Source organism: Melopsittacus undulatus, chromosome 1 (assembly GCF_012275295.1).
Source record: "Melopsittacus undulatus isolate bMelUnd1 chromosome 1, bMelUnd1.mat.Z, whole genome shotgun sequence".
NCBI classification, from domain to species: Eukaryota; Metazoa; Chordata; class Aves; order Psittaciformes; family Psittaculidae; genus Melopsittacus; species Melopsittacus undulatus.
The window spans coordinates 127,302,561-127,323,241 of record NC_047527.1 but is presented as its reverse complement, the minus strand read 5'-3'; the positions used below and the strand labels follow the sequence as shown (position 1 = coordinate 127,323,241).

Below are 20,681 nucleotides of genomic sequence, written 5' to 3'. Positions count from 1 at the left end.
CTGTTCTACTGCCAGCTGTGTATGTGTTTTAAGTTAAACATTCTAAGATAAATAAATCAGCATATTAATCTGTGTGGGTTGTGCTCAAGCTGATTGAAAAGATGTGAAATGAAAGAAAAGAGAAAAACATGCTTTAAGTACAATCAGTGGTAGAGATACACTCCTGAGCTTGGAACCAAATGTGTATTGCTTCATGTCATTTGCACACACAGTGTTTCTATTACTCCAGTGAAGGGGCCGTAGAGAGGCAGACCTGTTAAGACTGAAGGTGGTTTTGAAGCCAATTTTGTGGGGAAAAAAATGTGGAAATAAAAATGTATATTAATTTTCAAGAAGAAATCAGCAAGCTAATACTATATAAATTTTTGCTTCTGATGAAATAATTAGTTTAAGTGTGATTGTGAAAAGAAAGTTGCATATACACCTCAAAAAGCTATAATTTAATTCTTTGAGTACCAGTTCTCAACTTTCCTCTGAGTGTAAGATTTAATTGCAAATATTAAATCCATAATAATTTGATAGCTTTAGGCTATACATTTTGATAAAGGGTTGAACTATGCCTTGTTGGTTTAAAGCAGTGGAAAAATCTATATATAAATCTGGAAAGGGAATAGGTAACACCATTCTTATCAGCACGGAGTTGCAAAGTTCATTTCTTATCTACTGAGGAGTCTGCCAGATCTGGGATTTGTAAGGGATAGGGTTTTGTTTTTTTCTACCCTTTAACTCCTGCAAAATCCTTACACAAGTATAACCCACATGAATTAGCCATGGGCAGCTGCCCCTTGCTCCTCTGTGTCTTGTCTGATGAGTACTGGACACCTCAGCAGGTGGCTCTAGCATGGAGATGGAGGGGCTTAGTGCAGGAAACTCAGCCCACCTGCTAAACCTCAGGAGTTTTCAGTTTTTCCCTTTCTATTGTGGAAGCATTTATTAGCTTTTACTTGCAAATGGGAGGGAGAAAGGTAGAGCATGTCCATGTCAGAGAGTGTGCAGCAGGCATACACCCTTCAAAAGGGACAATGCCTTAAGCGTGAAGGCACACATCTGCAGTGCAGCAGCCCCAGCAACAAATCCCTCTCCACTCCCTTGCTGCGTGCCTTTCCCGTCAGGTTATCAGTTATTGCAGTGCTCTCTCAATCTGTCCCTGAATCCACAAGTGGGAAAAGATCTGCAAGTGTGATAAACAGTTTTCTGCAGTTTTGACCATAAATACCATCTTGGAGGCATGAAAGCTTTTCCTCTACAGATTAGTGAAAGCTGGTACATTCTCATGAAATGTTTTGATTTGGTGAATTGGCATTTCCAGTGAAAAATTATTTAATGATTTTATTGGGTTTTTTTCTGACATTGATCTTATTGTTTCAGTGGAACCACAAATAGGAGAAACTAAATCTTTTGTTTGGGAGAGTTTTTTATTCCTCCCTGTAGGTTCTACTTCTGTAAATGATCTTTGAAATCCTTAATCTGTGCAAAATAAAGCTTACATTGCAAGGAAACTTGAGGCAGTTAGGAAATCATTCTCCTTTGTCAATCTCAAATTTACCTGTAGATTTATATAAAAATTCTCTCACCACTTCACAGAGAAATCCTAGTACTCATTGTGAGAAGTAGGTTAGAAAATAAGTATGAAGATGATCCTTCCTTCCCCTCTGAGTCATCTGTAAATATCACCAAATTGTCTCTGGTACTTCTAGGGAAAAAGCATAAAATTTTTAACCCTTTTTTCAATCCTGCAGCCATTTCCATGAATAATCTGAAAACCATCTGTTTGATTTTAATTTTTGTTTTGTTGTTAGGATTTGTTTGGGTTTTTTTGTTTGTTAGTTTGTTTTTAAAATCAACTTCCTTTCTATTTCCTTTAAAAAATTTCCTGCTCTTATCATGTCATTAGACAGGTACAATCAATAATAAGAGAAAACTAAAGTAGCTTTACTTAAATGTGGCCATGTGTCCTACTCCTTTGCTAGCTTCTTTGTAAGATAACCTTTGAGAAAAGCCATGGCAGCCTTCTGGCTGTTGTGAGAGAAATGTCTCTCAGGTTAGAGGAATGAGGAAAATGGAACTTGGAAAAGACTGATTCAATGACAGTGTTTAGGCTATGTCTTCTAAAGTATGGGAGGTTTGCACTACATTTTTGTTTCAGAGCATGGTTTGTGGTTTTGAAGGTTGTGGGGTTTTCATTCAGTAGTTTTCTACACAAGGCGGTCTGATCTGTGTTTTTAATTTTTAAAGAAGTCTCATGAATTTCATGTTTATGTGCCACATGCCCCGATGGCATTTACTAGCTCCCACGTTAGGTAAGAGTTGCTATGAATTTTTGTGAGTTTGCTTAGATTGAGTGATTCTTAGGCACTGAATACGCAAAATTCACCTTCCAAATATATTTCTCTTCTATTTTATAAAGGTTATGCAAACTCTTCAGCCTTTAAGGGTTGGACTGATTAAAACAAAGTAGCTGTTTACATTATTTTCCCCAAGTTGCAGAAGCTCACCATACTTCTTCCACCACAATTCCTTTACTTTTTTGGAAACGTACTTTGAGGGCATTCAATCAGAAACACTCCATGTGTGGTTTGTGGGGCACCTGTGATCTGTGAAGCCTTGATTGGAGTTTATGAAATCACAGCTATCCCAGCCTTACCAGGTGTTACTGCAGCAACATAAGGTATTTTTAATTGTGCTTCAGTCGTTGTCCAGTGTTGTAGCCATTGTACCAAACTGGGATTGCAGGGCCTTAGTCCTTTCTTGGCTCAAGACAGTGACATACAGGTGTGGTGACATTCTCAAGAGCATTATTCACACCATGAGGATTGAGGTGCAGTTGGTTTGCAACCTCGGTGTGACCTATTGAGTAGGTCCTTTGGCAAAAACTGGGGGAATATCGACATTAAGTATGTGTGCAGACCTAAGTTAAAGGAATTCCTGGCTCAGGAGGCCTGTCATGTCTGTCAGATTGCTTTCTCTGATGTTCAAATATTTGATTTTTGTGAGAAGGGCAATAGGAACTTGAAAACGAATTTTATTAATTTTCACAGGGAGCTCTTACCTGCTATCCAGGTTTTCCAGACTTTTCCTGAGTGCTAAAGAGTTTTACAGTTTTTAAGATAGCTCCACTGCTGCTTGGTTTAGAGAAAATCTCTGTATTGTAGGGAAGGATTGTTTTTAATGCAGCTGCTATAATACAGTGTCAGGTAAAAGAAAAAAAAAAGAAGGTAGGGTTTTTTCTGAAGAAAGCACACGGAGTCGTAGCACGTGGAGGTCTTGGAAGTCTTGTTCTATTGCTCAGCCAATTAAGCAATTAATGGTGAAATTCCTGGCACTCAGTGTCTTTGCTAAGTAAGCAGTTTTCTGAAGCTGTTTTTGTGTTAGCACAGCTTTAGAGCTCAGCAATGTATTGGAGCTTCAAGGGAGATATCATGAGGAATTTATAATTAACTTTGAAAGCCAAGTTGCTTTGCCCTTATGGTCCTCACGTAGGGAGTTTGGATAGAAAAGCTATAGTGTTATAAATTCACACTTTTCTTACTCTGTGATAATTCTCCCCTATAAGTGAACCGTCCATGTCGAGGATATGTTCTTGTCCTGCTCCATATAGTATGCAAAATAAACATCTAGATTTTTTAGTTCTTTTTTGATGTTTCTATTTGCTCAGTATGACTTTTGGGAAATCACTTTTGTATCAGTTTGTCTCATTTGCTATAGTACATCTAGGAGTAATATAATAATCAGTATCTATTCTCTGTTTACATTATGGAGGTATTAGAAGAAGCAATTATCTTGTGTAGTGCTTTGAGCTGTTGAGATAATACTTTGTTATAACATCACAAGTTTAGAATTATGAATCTAATGTATATTTTCTTTCTCATTTTTCAGATTTTCAACTTGCCCATGGCTCTTTTCATTCCCCCGTCAGTGTTTGCTGTTCATCTACAGTTTAATCTACTCTACCAGTTTTGGATACATACAGAGGTAAACCAGGTTTTTAAGCCATACCTAAACAGTTAGCCTGGAGCAGTGTCCTGGAAATCTACTAGCAGCTGATTTATTGTGTAAGAAAAGTCTTTGTCTGACTTCTTTAAGGAGAAACATCTGTTCATTTTTATTCCTTTTTCTGAATATATATTGCTAAGTTTATAAGAAGCAATGAGGCCAGTTGGTCCCAATTAGATTAAAAAAAAGAGCAACTGTAAGGAATCAAGACTTTTTGCTATTTTAATACTATATTTTCCTATCTTGCAGCTTATTAAATGTTTCTGGCAGATAATGAAACTGATTTAATTTCTAAGATAAATATTTTAGGGAAAAATATCCAAAGCCCAGTGCTTCTTAAAGATCATTCAGAGTTTCAGCTGAAGTCAGATATTGTTTCCTTCTTTGTGCAAGTAATTCTCAGATGACAAATGCCCTTTGATTATCTGATGGCTATTTGTTTATGAGTGCACCTATTTATTTGTTTTGTGAGTGCATAGACCATCCAGTTTATATATATATATATACAGTTAATATCTTGCTGTAATTAGTATTCACTTTCCTCCACTTCTCAGGTTGCTGAATGGCCTTCTGCTTCTTTGCACTATAGTAGAGGTGCTTAAAGGTATCCCATGTTACAAGGCAGTAGCATGTTTCTCAGTAGCCCGTAGTGGGCTGTGGGATAATTATCTCTACCAGACTTATTCCTTTGATTATTCTGACTATACATATGCCTTTTTTCCTCTGTAATTTCCTTATGTGATCTGTAGGAAATTTGGTTTTAAGGCTTTTTTTTTTTCTTTATCTGCTATTTTAAGCAATTGTGTTGCTCAGATTACTTTCTCTTTTCTGTGCGTTTCCTGGGGAATAGGGATTGTAGGGCAAAAATCTACTTAGAGTGACCCAATAGAAAACTCCTGGTTTTTAAATTTCACTTTTCTTGGGCACATTTCTAAAATCATTAATACATGTCTGATGCTCTACAACACCTCATGGATAGGAAAGGCTTACAATAAAGCATCACACACATCACCAGCACTGGCATAAACTCAAGGAATGCATAATTAAACTTGCCAAAATTGTTTTGAACAAATTTGAGCACTTTGAAATTACACCAAATGCATACTCTGAATCACATGGTAGCAGGTGCTTTGCCCGTGCCTTAGGTTCCCCAATCTGTTTTTACTGTGTTTTGCCACTAAGAGAAGTACAGTGTGCCTCATCTACATCTTCTTAGCTGGCTGAAGCCATTTCTTCCTTGGCTGAGAGGTTTCTAATGTTCCACTGTGTAGCACTAACTCAATGAGTCTCGGCACTGGTGCCACAGTGTGTGCCTAAAGTTTCTGAAGTGAATTTTGGACGCTTACGAATTGCCTACATCCCTCTAAAGTGCTAAATCCTTCATAGGACTTAAAAGGAATTTCCATAGCATATGTGCAATGTGCCAGGTTTATACACTACTCTAAACAAGAACGAATTTCAGTCTCAGTGAAAAGATAAGCACTCCTTACTATTAAATTATTGTGCCTGTAGAAAAACAATGGATCTTTTGTACTGATCCAGTTGATCCAGTCATAGATCTTTGTTTACGAGGGAAGTTATTCTTAATTTTGCTATTGTTGATTTTATAGCACAGCTGAAATCAGTTGCAATATGTTGAAGTTATGCTTTAAGGTCAAAAATCATGTCAAAATAGAAATAGGGTTGCACCATGTATTAGCAGATTTCCTGCTCTCAAGGGCAAGAGCATAAGAGAAAAGAGAAGGGGAAGCAAAGGAAACAGTTGCAGCTATTGCAGCCATGCAGGTCTATAGTGGCCAGTATTTTTGTTGAAATTAATATAATGTTTCACCATTATACTGGAGTTATTTTTTGTGTTGCCTTTTTTTTTTTGTGGGTTTGGTTTTTTTTTTTTCAACTATTACAGTGTAACTGTTTAAAGCTCTGGCATCTCTAATTTTGGGTTGTTTTTGTTTTGTTTTTTTTCCTGTCAGTCCTTTTCCTGAATTTAAGTGGTTCTAATTGCCTTACACAGATTATGGTAAAATGGAGATCCTTTCTGTAAGTCTGTTTCTTGACATAAGAGGTCTGTTTAGGGCTGCAGGCCCGGGGTTGTATAGAAAACCTAGCTAGCAGCTAGGCTGCTGCTAGCCCTCACTCTGAGAGCTGAAATTCGTCATCCCCCAAGAGCTCTTATGTCCTCTGGAAGCCCATGGTGGCTGCTGTTGCTGAGTGACAGTACATGTCATTGGGGATCTAGTGTAGATATGCTTCATTATATCTATACTGCCACTGCGAGTTGTAATAGTTTGCATCTAAAATGCAGGAGCATTTTTTAAGAAATGTTAGTTTTGTCCTTAGATTTCTATTGCTTTTAATCAGTGTCAGTGTTTCCTTACACAAGATTTGACCCCATATTGATTGGTCAAGTATAATTGGAAATTGTAACTTCACAAATTCCGATTGCACATCTTTTTCCTTTAGAAAAAGAAAGTCCAGTAAGATACAGGAAAAAAAAAATCTATTTAATAGGTAAATTTTTGACACAGCACTGAAAATCTTAATAAAGGATATGCACAATTATTGCCTTAGAAAAGACAAAAACACCGCGATATTTAAGTAATAGGAAATAATGAAAGCTTATGAGGGAAGTTGTTTAGTTTTAGTACTAATTTAAATTCAATTTTGTAATTACAAGAGAATGATTATGCTGTGCTGAAACTTTCTATACCATATTTCAGCCTAGAACAAAAGTTCATAGCCCTGATAGTTTCCTACACTTTAATTTTGAATGTATCCATTGTTTCATACAATACTAAGAGAAGTTTCATATGTTATAATTTTATCTTCTTCAGTATTTGTTACATTAGTTTTTGTCCAGCAGATTAGATATGGTCTATTTTATTTTAACTCAAGTGGCTCGTATATTACTGTGAGGAGGGTATACCAAATCATAAAGATCAAAAGTACTCACTCATTCTATTTCAGTTAGATTTCTTTATTTCCCACATACTTGGTATGCATTAGCTTTTGGCCTTTAATGTAAAATAGTACAGCATTTAAAATACCATAAATCTTACACAGAGATTGTACTATACCATCATCTTGGTGCTAGAGATCTTTTATTACTATGAAAATCAGAATGGGCTATTGATAAAGGAAAGGCATTTCTATAATTATTAAAAAAGGATTGGGTGCTCTAGAGTAAAAACACGACTTTGTGACTTAAGTTATTCATTTGCACTTAACTATATTCTCCATTAAAAGAACTTTTGCTGTCTGAAACCCACTTTTTTTTTCATTGTTCTGTGTATTATTGCACTGTGTACATGGCAATCTGAAATTATATCAGAAATTTGCCAAAGATCTTTTCAAAATCTTTAAGTAGCAATGACGTATTGAAATAAATTAGTATTTATTTTAATTAAAAGCAAACCAAAACAAACACAAAACAAATAAACAAAGAAAAAATACCTCCACACTAACAAAACAACAAAAAAATAAAACCCCAAAACAAGTGAAAACAACACTTTTCTGTAATGGTGCATAAAGATAGGAGGTATCTGAAAGATGTGTATATATGGCACATGGAGACATGGCTTAGTGGTGAACTTGCTAGTATTAGGTTTATGGTTGGAGTCTATGATCTTAAAGATCTTTTCCAACCTAAATGATTCTATGATCTCAATAAATGAAGAGAAAACAATTTTTAGTCCTATCCAGTACTGTTTAGGTCAGTGGAATGAGTCAGTAGATCTTATCTTAAATGGTCTGAGAGAAATGTTTCTACAACTAGACCATTCTCATCTAAATCATGAGGGGAGTAAAAAACAAAAAAAACCCTTTGGTCAAAGAGCACTAAAAATCTAATTTTTCAAAAGCCACAAAATGTTTCAGGACTTACTGACAGACAGAAATACTCCATTTCAGTTTATTTTCACAGGTGATTCAGAAGTTCTATGGCTCATATTAAACTATAGCCTTCCATTATGCATTTATTACAGCCAATAAGTTAGGTGTGTTTATAACCTGATAGACACCTGTGAAAAACAGAAATTAGTTTATGTTGGTTTAGCTGTAATTTTTATGAGATGTCAAAATGTATTTGGAAAGTATCAACTGAATCAAACCCTGATGGTGGTAATTGCAGCAGCAGATTATTCCTTTCCCGTTTGATCTTTGACATGCATTAGTTTCTGTTTAATTTTCTAATTTAAGGAAAGACTGTAATCTGCCCTTTACCATGCTCACGGAAGTCAGGTTTCTTAAAACATCTCTTTTTCTCTTGTTTAAGTCTGTCTACCTCATCAAACTCTGGGAGCAGAAAAAGGTGAACCACTACTATTAAGCAGAAGTAGCATGCGTGAAAACAGGCAAGGAATGAGAAAAATTTTGGCAATACTTCATGCATGCTGGAGAAGAAGATGTAAAATTGCTACAAATACAAGCCGAAATACATTTATTTTAGTCAGAAATCAACAACTAAGTAAAATTGAAACTTGCGTGGAAGTATATTGCATTTGTCAAAAAATATTTTGCCCTTAAGTGAAGTGTGTACTAGTCTTAAGTTTCTTTCTATGACTTGCTTTGGCTTTGACTTCTGCTCAGTTTTCTCTAATAAAAATCTTTTGAAGAGAGAGGAACTGTGGAGGCTTCATGCTTTCATGAAAAGGAATTCCATTCCTGGCAGGAATCCATGCACAGCCCATCAAGGCTCCCTGAGTTCAGGTGAGATGTTGTGGCTCAATCCTGAAGTCCTTACATCAACCAGCTCTTACCTAGGAAGATGGCCAGATTCAGAAAAAGTCTTCTATAGGGTTTTTTTTTTGTTTGGTTTTGTTTGTTTGTTTTTTTCCAAAATATGAGAATAAGGTCGGTAAGGTAATTGAGCAAGCAGACTGAAGAACCAAGGAAATTTAAGTAAAAGAAATAAAAAATTATGTATTTCTTGGAAGTAGCAGTATACAGGTGATTACCGCATCAATAGCAAAAGGTATTCTTGAAACTCTAGAGGGCATATGTGTCTTTTAAAGAAGAAGCTATTTGAGACAAACATCTATTGGATGGCGATTAAAGGAATCATAAAATCTCTAGGACAATGTGATAAAAAAGTGACAGCATGAGACAATAGATAGTCATTAATTCCCAGGCCCTACCAATTGAGATTGGTCCTCTATTTCTCTACAGATTTTGTTTTTCCATTTTTTGTACCTAGCTTATCCACATTGTGTGCTGTAATCTCATTTAAATAAACAAGAAAGGAGTGCAGGAGAAAACAGTTGTAACAAGGCTTATGTAAAGTGCTCTCAAATAGTTTAATGATTTAGGAGGGATTTAATAATCCATTTTGTAGAACTGAAAGGTAAATTTGATCAAGAAATGAGACTTTGGATTTAAAAAGCATTTTAACAAAACCTATTTGACTATAATAGTTTTGAGTGTTTGCATTGGGAAGAAGATAATTTTGGTTTTGTGCTTGTATTGTGGAGCTGGAGAAAGATTTTTGATAATGAACTAAAATCTTCAATAGTTTGCAAATGAAAAATGGAAATGCTCTGCTGGTAGGTAAAAAATCTCGAGGCCTTGTTTACAAATGTATATATTTATGCTTAATTTAATGTACTATGAATAGCTCCTCTGGGGTCAGTAAGTAATGAGTCGAATTTAATATGTGGAAGTTTTTGCAAAATGGGGGTAAACAAGTAATATTGAATGGATCACAATGGAAACGGTGTGGTGAACTGATCTGATTTTCTGGCTGAGATTAGAAATGTGGGTTTTTTTTGGTTTTCTTTTGTTGTTGGTGTTAAGGTTTTTTTTAATATAAAGGGTGTCACCAGTAAAAAGGAAAATCAGTACTAATCCAGTGTATTGAGTAATACACTGAAATTGAGTAATTGTGAAATTGCAGTATCTCTTGAATTTGATTCTGGAAGCTCATTTTGAATTTAAATAGCATATGTGAACAAAACCTTTCATTTTATGTATTCTAATATATTGGTTTAATGAAAGTACAAACTTATTTTCTTCAATTCAGCCCCTATAGCAAAAAATAGACACAGGTCTGTCTGATGTGCTCTTTCAAATTGGAAACACACATATCTGTCCTAGTCAGGTTACAAGGGATCAAAAACTTCCCATTCATGAGACTTTTGCTAAAAGTCACCAAAAAGATGAATCTAATTAAAGGTGATTACAGCCAATCTGCTAGTCTGATGTTCAAGATTGTGTCTGACAGGTCTCAGTAACGCAAAAGATTTAAGTGGAATTCCGAGAAACAGATCACATTGTCTGACAGCGTACTGGCTTTTAGTACTGGATTTTCTCACTGTTACAGACTCAAGAAATTATTCTAAAACCAGTGGGAAATGAACTAATCACTGATTTACATAAAGAAAAAAATTTTGGTTTATAAAGAAAAAAATTTTGATTTATAAAAAAAATTCTGGTCCTATTCGTGGTAGTTGATGCTTTTATCATCCAGAAATCCATTGTTCTCCTGCTACCAAGTCGCAACTCAAGCATTTACTGTGGAGGGAAGGAGAACAAATAAGTCAATAAGTATCACAGAGATAAAAATGCTTTCTTTAATGCAGACAGTGCCTTTGTAGGTCCACATAAGATATATATCTTTACACATATATATATATATACACAATATAGACAATAAAACTCAAACATGATTCTAAGAAACAAAGACATCTCATGGTTTCAATCCAGCCTGTCTGCCAAAATGGCTTATTAGATTTTCTGACCAACCTGCAGGATGAAAGTCTTATCATCATTGCACTTGCCAGCACGTGGAGAAGAGCGCAGCTAATGACACAGTCACTAAGCAGAAATACTAGCAATAAATGCAAAATGTGTTCCAGTCTTCCATGTTTCACTCCCCCTGAGAGAGGAGGAAAGTATTATCTTGCTTCATACATAAAGCATATAGCTGCTTTTGTTTTAAATTAAAAGAATAACAAAAGAGAGAAAACATTCGTAAGACAGCACACTGTCTTGCTAAGTGTAAGCTGCGCTTGAGCACAGTTTGATCAGGAAACACATAGTGGGATGAGGTTTGGAGTTCCGTCCTTGGTGTCTAGGACCTCAGAGATAATTAGGAGAGCCAATGTTACAAGCTAGTAGCCCCAGGATAAGCCTCCTATTTAAAACCTATGTGTTCCGTGGCACTTTTAGGTATCTGAATCTACCCATAAGTGCCTTGACACAGTGAGTTAAGTATTTTAATATTATCTAGCTTTTCTTTCAACTGAACTGCAGTATAGAGAGGGACTTAAAAATATGTAAGTCATTTAAATGAGCTTAGTGCTCTGCACCTAGTACCCCTGAGCACAGCATGCAGCACAGGTGCCATGATAATTTTCGTTCAAAAAATGCCTGCACCATGATAATCAGCTTGTTTTGGTGATTTGCATTGATGGGCAGAACTCCAGGCAGAAGAACCCTTCCCTTTGTTTGTTGGAGCTGAGTCACTGGTGAGACCAGAAATGAAAAGTTATGGGACAAGAACATAAGCAGGAACTTCCTTTTAATCATAATAATGAAGTATTTGTGTTTGACTGTTGGCTTCTGGTCCTTACACCAAAGGCTATTCTTGCAAGGGACAGCTGTGAAATGCTTCCTTCAGCAGCAGTGGGACTGAATACTTTTAATGTACCTGCAGATACGCTATAACTAAAAATTGTACTTCAAGAATTTTACTTAGGCCACTTGTGTCTGTTATGTCTCTGGAAAATTATGAATATAAAAGTGAAATCAGCTACTTAACATGCAGTGCATTTCAGTATATTCTGCATCCTGCAAAACAATCTAAATAACTTGTTCACCAAATAAATTTAACATAATAACCACATTAATGTGAAGATAAGTTAGAGATACTGCTGTCAAAGAAAAAAAAACTCATCTTGATATATTGCATGCAATACTCTTGAGTTTTTCTCCTCACTTGTACTCACTGAGAATCTGTCTAAATGGCTTCAAAGCTGACAGAAAATTTGAAGCATCCTTATTTGATAAAACATAAAGTGTAGGCTGCTGCCTATATTTTGATCTTTTTAAAGGAGAAGGTGAAGAGTTACACTTGGCTATATTTTATTTTTTTTCAGGACTGGCACACTGATTTATTTTTTATTATGTTCTGGTTTTTTTGTTTTGTTTTGTTGGGTTTTTTCCCTTTCAATTGCCAGCATGTATTTGTCAAGCTGCTGAAAAGTACTGAAATTGTATAGCATTTTTTCTCCTTGAGTTTGTTAAAAACGCTTAACGTGATACATGACTGAAAAGTGACTTTCTCCTCTATTTGTTACGTTGCAATTAAAACAACCGGTTAGTGTAGGTTTTCTCTCATTTTTAGTGCACAAATTGATTGAGACTTCCTATATGTGCTCATCTTTCCCACAAGGCTTAATGGGAGCTTTAAAGGAAAATAAAAAAAAGTTGCATCCACTTACTGAAAGCGTTAACTGAAATATTCATGTGAGATGCCAGTTTGATTCAAACCTTATCTCCTGGTTGAAGTGTAAAACAATGAAAATTGACAATGGCCTGCCTTCAAGATAATTTATTATAAACGTATTTCTTAAGTCTGTGTGTTTATTATATAAACATAATAAACCAGACTATCCATTAAAATTAGGCTTTCACCTCCTGTTCCTCAATCCCAATTTATCAGAAATTCACCCCCTATGAAACTCTTTATGATCCCAACAGGCCTGATTCCTCTCACTTGTTTTATTTCTAAACTATAAATATTGTTTTATTCTCTCCTTAGTGTGGAAATTTGGCTACATCCATTTTACATGCTTACTGAAGTAGAAAACTGCCTAATCAGACAGGAAAACAGTTGGTGGTGTATAAATCAGGGTTTGCCGGGGATTTCAAAGTGTGAAACTGGCAGACAAGCACAAATCCTAGGAGTTCCGCCTTTCTCCAGCTTCCCGTAGAGTTTTCACATGGCAAATCTGATCACCAGAGCCATCTGTATAAATAAATGGGTGTGTTGTCCTGAATTAACACAGCACCTCTACTGAGGAATGTAATTAGGGTCTTACTTTTAAATTTCCCCACCAGACTGTCTGAGATACCAATTTATATACTGGGTATAAAAATCTTCATTTTGATGAGGAAATCAGTAGTAATATGTGTTTTACTACCTACTAGTCCTACAGAAATTCCAAAGTTCAGAGTGCTCCTTTGGTGATGCTGCAGAGATGAATTTACCCTCCTTGTCCTGCAGATGAGTGACACAATAATATTGAAAGAAATGCTGTACTACAAACAGCTTTTCTTGTACTCAAAGAGAAAAAAAAATCAAAACAGAACTTTTCATATACAAATGGTTTTACTGTAACATTGCCTGCTCTACTTGGTTGACATTCCTTCCTAGCATTCATGTTGAAACAGAGTTAAGATTCATGTTGTAGTGGTGACAGGAGAAGTTGTTGCACAAGATGTAAAGTTTCCTTTGGATTTCATGTCACGATTTTTTCTCATTATTTAAACAAGAACTACATTGAAGTGGTGCAGGTACCAGGCAGTAAGGATTTCCCTTGGTGCTGACAAACTCTGAGACCGCAAATGGAGGTGCTTATATGCCATAAGAGATATTCCATAATTTTCTGTTAGGCTAGGGATTGTTGTCACAAAGGAAACATCTTTATATAAGAACTACTATTATAGAAAAGAAAACATTTAGTTCTCATTATATATGAGGATTTCACTTCCAGCATGTTTTATTCAGTAATGTATGGAAACTGTTTCTAAGCATGCAGCTTTTAGCCTGCCTTATTTATTAAAATGCTCTTGGAATTGCTTCAAATACTGTCAGTAATTCTGCTTTATTATTTAATGATGCCAAACTAAAATGGAGGGAATAGATTGCTTGATTTTATTATTTTGGTTTGTTTTAAAAGGAAAGAAAGACTAATATATGTTTTGTGGAGAGATCTGACAAAGTTTTAATAACTGGTGTACATAAGATACCTGCATGTCTGATTTTTAAGTAGTTTACTGAGTCCATTTGTAAGTGTTTTGGCAAGTGAAAAATTTATTTTGTGGCTATGGGATGTGAAAAAACAAACAAAGCAAACAGGAAAAGAGTTTTGCTGCAGTTCATCTGTGGGTCACTGGCATGGGAAATAGAGGTGCACACGATGTGTTAATTGTAAAAGGAAAAATTGGAGACAGGAATTGATTTAAACAGTAGGTGTTCTGTATCAGGGGAACAAACACAAATGTAAACCCCTTAGCCATATTGGTCAAAACACAGATAAGGTTGGACAACAGTTTTGGTTCTTCAGCGTTTAAGAGATTGGTAGCAATTTTTTTGGTGTTCCCAGGATCACTTAAGATGATGCTATAAATAACAAGAATATTTTATATTAACAAGCAGACTCTTTTTCCTTTCAATAATATGAGTAAGGTTTGAAGTACAATCAATAGGGATATTGAATAATGACATTTCTGCTATTTTATTTTTTTAATTTTGAGACAACTTTCCAGTAAAAAAGTCTGAAACAAAACTTTCTACTGCATACAAAAGTTATAGTAGCAGAAATATTTTCCTTTTTTCTAAAAGAAAATGCTGTTTGCAAGCCACAAAACCTGAGCTGTTCTGCTGTTCTTATCACAAATATTCTGTTAATTTTTAGAATTTTTATTTAAAACTGTTTTGGTTTTGTTTGGTTTGTTGGTTTTTTGGTTTGTTTTTTTTTCCAAAGCTGTGGACATTGTGAAAGATCTCTGTCTAAAAAGCTGTTTTGAATACTACGCTATTTTAAGATAAAAGTCTTTTACAGTCTTAAATGAATGAACCATAGTGGTGTACATGCTTTGGTGAGTGGTTGCAACTCTGGTTACTGCTACCATGAACACTTATGAGCAACTTTGCAATTGCCATTCTCCAAGGAAAATGTCTGGACACAATGAAAAGACAGAAGCAAGAGTAGGCTGACAGCTGAAAGGTAGATGGGTAGGTGGACTACCTGCCACTGGCCTTCTTCATTGCCTGTTAGGCATTCTTTTGAACAGGCTGTTATTAAATCACATTAAATTTTGTTACAAGTTGATTCCTGCAAATTTCATTTCTTTCACTGTGATTGCAGTAAGTTCCCATCAGCCTGACATGACAGGGTCAGAATCTTACCTGGCAAAAATCTTCTTACTGTACTAGCCTTGATAATTTACTTTGGTGAAAAATATTGCAAAACTCTTGTTTTGCCCCAGGTAAGATGGCAGAATACAGAAAAATTCAACAAAATAATTATGTTCTTTGCCATGTGGTGCTGCTGGCATTCATCTTTAGGAGCTTTTTCAGTTCTTATTTTTGTTTTTCAGATATGGTATGTTTCTGTTCATTAGAATGATATATGGATAGATGTATAAAATATATGTTTATAAAATACTGATCAGATTTTTGACACAAAAAGTTTTACACTGACAACATGTTTTTCTGGTTTAGGAGTGTACTAAATATATAGAAGTAAACCTATTGACAGCAAAGAAAGCTTCTAGAAATAGCACCCTGTGCCATTTTGACTATCTGGTGACAGAAATATTTTTGATGTGTTTTAGCTAAAGTGATGATTTTATAAATTGCTAATTTTAGCATGCTGGATTTTTACTTGGTCAGGTACAGAGTTCTGTGGTTGTGATGCAATTATGATTGTTATCTCAGATGATATTCCCATCATTGTGTATGTCTTTGCAATGGAGGCAACCTTGGCTGAATAATGAACCAAAGTAGACTTAGGCATCAATTACTAATTATGATACAGAGAAGATATTTCAGTAGATTTGTAAATGTCATCACCTGAAGAAAGTCTATTTTGAAAGGTGTCATGGTTTAAACTAAATCTGCACAGTTCCCTCTTTGTTTCCCCTCCCCCCCTCTCACCTTCCCACTCCCGGAGGGATGGGAAGGAGACCCGGAGGAATACAACTCCCACGGATTGAGGTAAAATCAGTCCAGCAATTAAGGTATAACACAAATCACTACCGATACCACTAACAAATCAGTGTTAGAGGAGACAAACAGGGAGAGAGAATAAGATACCACCCGCCACCACGAGGCCAGCCTCGAAGAGAGAGCTCACCCCTCCCCTCCCGGCCAGCTTACAGTTCCCTCTCCGAGCCCAGCCTGGATTGTTAACCCCTTCCCTTCTGGCCAGCTTCCAGTCCCCTCCCCGAGCAGGACATGCTGTGGTATGGAATACCTCCCCGACTAGCCCAGACCAGGCGCCCTATCTCTCCCTCCTCCCTGGCAGAGCATGAGCTACTGCTGAACCCATGACAAAAGGATGAGAGAGGTTTCATTTTCCAAAGAAAATACTTTCTCTAGGATTAGTCAGAAGTATTTATTTAAAATTCTGCATAAGTTTCTTTAGCATACCGATGTATTATATGGACTTTGAAAAGATTAATTTTAATTTTTAAATATAAATTTATATATTGTATATTTAAGACTTGAAGGACATTTTACTGTATCTGTAGGCTAAAAGTGAAGACAGCTATTCCTTAGTGATTGCCTGCTCTCCTAGCACAGACTTGGTTTATTTTTCACAAAAATTGTTAAAATACTGAGCTAACAATATATTAAACCCAAGCAGATCAAAGTTAGGCGTGGTTTAACAGATAAATCACTGCTCTCTCAGGTGCTGGGCTGCAGTTCAATCTGACATTCAGCTCATTAAATTCATTTAGTGGTCACATCTTACATAGCCTAGAACAGTGGGATTTTCTGCTTAAGAAAGGTGGGAAATAGAGCTAGCATGAACAATGAATTATTTCTTACCTTTAGGTGGTCTTTTCAGGCTTGATTTTATTTGAGGGAGAACTGAGAAATACATAGTGGCCTTACTTAGGTTGTTCTTAGCTTCTGTGTTAAACAAAGCAAACTTGTCCCAATATTCTGCTTTTCCAAGCAAATGTGTGCAGGATTTTGAGACGTACATTCCAAATTATCTCTAAGGAATTTACTCATTTATATACTCCTTTAATTACAGAAATGCTTTACTTAACCTAGTAAGTAGAAATTCTTTTAACTTTTGCTAAAGACAAAAATGAGCAAAATGTATTTTTTTCCTGTAATTGTGATGTTTGCCTGATTCATAAAAATTTAAATACTTCTGAAGAATGTCCTGTATTTACTTTTTGAGTTCAGATCTACTTTCACTTTCACAAGTGTGAATTAAACATAAATGGAACTGAAGTATTTTAGACATTGCTCTGTGAACCTGAAGTTAATAAAAATCTTTGTACCTTTATTTATTTAGATGATGGGACTGCTCTTATAAGTAATGGTGGTCAGCCTCCTTAGTGAGTTGTTTGCCAGTATTGTCTCTATTATTATATTATAGGTCACCCACTTCAACAATAGGAGTATTAAATTTACTTATTAAATTCTGTAAAAGATAAAGTGATAGGTTCTTGGTTTTGTTTCTTAAGGTGTAAGCATTTTTATTTAGCTGCCTTTTTCTTTTTCTTAATTGCAAGACATTATGGTCATAATTAGATACGGTGAATAAATACAATTTTAGGCTATATCTTAAATAGAAACACTTTTTGATCATCCAGTGACTGTATCTATTTCTGACTGATGACTTTGTGTTTGGGGTTAGGCAATGGTTGCTGTGTTTGGGTATCCACACACTTCTGTTGAGCTAACCAAAGCACAATATTTAGAGCTAGTGCTGGCTTTCCTATGGCTCCATAAAACAGGCGAGTACCTAATTTGCCGTAAACCCTGGTGACACAAACTTAATTCATCAGCATTTTCTGGCAAAGTTTGACTCATTAGAGTGTTTTTATGGCAGTCAAAACTTTCTGTTATATTTTTTGGTCTGGTACAAAGATGATCAAGGCTTGGATTTTCTGTACTGTGGAATCATTGCCTTAGGCCAATGCTTTACTATGAGTTTATGCTGGTCTTCTTTCTTTTCATGCCTCTGAGTCACGCCAGTTTATTTGTGACTGCATGTTGAATCGTTCCATGTGAACATCGGGAAAAACTTCTTTACTGTGAGAGTGACAGAGCACTGGAACAGGTTGCCCAGGGTGGTTGTGGAGTCTCCTACGTTGGAGATATTCAAGGCCCACCTGGATAAGTTCCTGTGTGATGTATTCTGGGTTTCCCTGCTCTTGCAGGGGGTTGGACTAGATGAGATTTCGAGGCCCCTTCCAGCCCTTGGGATTCTGTGATCCAGTGAAACTAATTTAGAAAAACGAAGCAAAATTAGTTTTAACTTGCTTCAATTCCCAGATCAGGGCTTTTTTCCCCTTCTGTTTCTGCATTTGTGCTGTGGTAAAATAAGGTCACAGATACAAGAAACAAACAATCAAAGCTACTGAAGGAGGAAGGAGTTCTTGTTTCTGGGTCAGTGCCAGCTATTTGCAGATGTAAACTGTTTGCAGTTACACTGGATCCCAAGCAATGCCAATGGATATGGATAAAGTTGTTAGTGAAATTCTTTTAACAGTGAAATGGTTTAGGCAAAAAAAATGGCAGTCTTGTTTTTTTATGCAATTCTTAAGATGAATGCCCTCTTTATGCATTTCCTCTTCCTCTCCCCTCCATCTTCATATTATATGGTATTTTCAAGTTCATGGAAACATTCTTTTTTTTCAAGGTTGTTACCAGCCTTGGGCCTCTGGAGTGGATTCTTAATACTCCCAGTCATCACAGAGTTCATCATGGTAAGCTAAAAGTGTAAACACTTATTCCTTAGTGGGTTTTTTTTTTTAGTGGTCACTATTTGTTTAATAATAATTAGGAACTGGAATTGTATTGTAAAAGTAGCTTTACAGAAGGATTTAAATTTTGATCATTGCTTCAAAAATAGTCCTTGTTGAGTTAGAAATTTTACAGTATTTTAAGACCTTTTTTATAACTGATATTTAAAGTTTTCACATTTAGGATTAATTACTGAGCAGAAATTAAGCCAGGATATTTTAAGACTTTCAGCAAAACAGTTCAGTGTTTCTAAATATGAAGAGTGATAGAAAAATATCTCATCCTTCTGTGACTGCTAAGACATCATCAACTTGTCAATCATTAACATGGTTTTTCATTCAACTTCAAACAATGAATGTGTGAAAAGGCACAGTTTCCCTTTATAAGAACTGTTGAATGTTTTAGTGGAATTTGGTTTCAGCTTTCTGAATTATTGAAAAATCTCACTTCACACAAGTGCATGATGATTGATTTTTCGTCAATTTCATCAGAGGCATTCCAGACCATATTGCATATTTCAATTTGATTAATAACTCCATTGCATACTGAAAAATGTCATGATCATTTAAGAGGAATAGAAGTGGATTTCATAGATACCCTTAGGTCATTCAGTGTGCAAAGATAACAAGTAAAGAAGTAATAGGGGAATGGAAGAACAAAATAATTGGAAACAGACTCAAATGCAATTATTGGTACAGAGGATGTTATTAATATTTATTATATCCTCCAAGTGTAAAGTGTTTATGGCACTGTGTAGACCTTTTAAAAAGACTGCAATGTTGTAAGTGTCTAATCCTTAAAATTTGCACAAGTACTGGTAATCCTGGAGGGATACACTTTGCTCTTATTTGCTGTGCTGTAAATCCAAACTAATCCCTTGACCCTGATCGGAGTTAAGCAGAATCACCCTGGAGCTGATCAAGTGCTGTACAGTTTCTCCAGACAGTCTCCACAAACCTGGGGATATGTAATCAATGTTTCTTTGCTCATGCTTTTGATAGAAGACCTATACTATATACAAATCCAATTTCCCAGAAAACAGATAGGAGGATCGGTTTCCCTCACACTGAAGTCAATTAATAATAATGAAGGTAGGATCAGAGAGTGACATGGTTTAGTGGTGTGGTCTTGGCAGTGGTGGGGTAAAGATTAGACTTGATGGTTTTAAAGGTGTTTTCCAGCCTAGTTAATTCTGTGGTTCTATATGGAATAGAAAATAGAGACGGCTGAAAGCCATTAATGAGATGATTGTGAATAAATGTATTTGGCATGTATTTTCTTAGGTAAAAAATGAAAATTGTTTTTTGTCTGTTATTTAATTTGTCTTTATAAATATATTTTGAATTGAGTTTATTCTCCAAATTAATCCTTCAATTTCACAGGAATTTTGTGTGTGACACATTTAATTACTATGTTTGAATCCAAGTAGAAAGAGAACAATTAAGAACGAAACAATTACAGCATATTAGGAGTGGTGGGTTAGCTACCTTTTATTTTCTTTTTTTGTTTATAAATTGATGCTAATGATGAAGATTTCCCTTCATAATTCAATAGCATGTATTCTTATATATGAAATTACTGGTCTCATAAAGGATTTTTATAATAGGTAGAAATCCTTACTGCATTGACAAAAATTATGGTGGCACATTCATTATCTGGGACAGGATATTTGGTAAGTAAAAAATGTGTTCTCTCTCATGTTTAGTTAGTGTGGCAAAAACATGTATACTTTTGAATTTGATTGTTGGTTGTTCTTTTTTCTTACTTCATCAGGAACATTTGAAGCAGAAGATGAGAAAGTCATATATGGTTTAACACATCCAGTGAATTCATTTGATCCCATCATGCTCCAGGTGCTATAATTTGTATCACTGACTGTGGTGTCTTTAACAGGCACTCACATTTGAAAGAAACTCCTCTCTTAGGCACGGTTGAGGCCATCCTTGCATTGATGCACAATTAAATAATCTAC

General features: G+C 35.6%; 1 protein-coding gene across 1 annotated transcript in view; it reads left to right on the top strand.

Annotated features, from left to right (window-relative positions):
• Positions 1–20,681, top strand: part of AGMO (alkylglycerol monooxygenase) — a 190,317-nt gene that overhangs the window by 79,383 nt on the left and 90,253 nt on the right. Inside the window, exons 5-8 of the mRNA XM_005153053.3 lie at positions 3,877–3,972; positions 18,606–18,672; positions 20,316–20,381; positions 20,483–20,562. Coding sequence (XP_005153110.3) covers positions 3,877–3,972; positions 18,606–18,672; positions 20,316–20,381; positions 20,483–20,562 — 309 coding nt within the window. The remainder of the gene's footprint in view (positions 1–3,876; positions 3,973–18,605; positions 18,673–20,315; positions 20,382–20,482; positions 20,563–20,681) is intronic.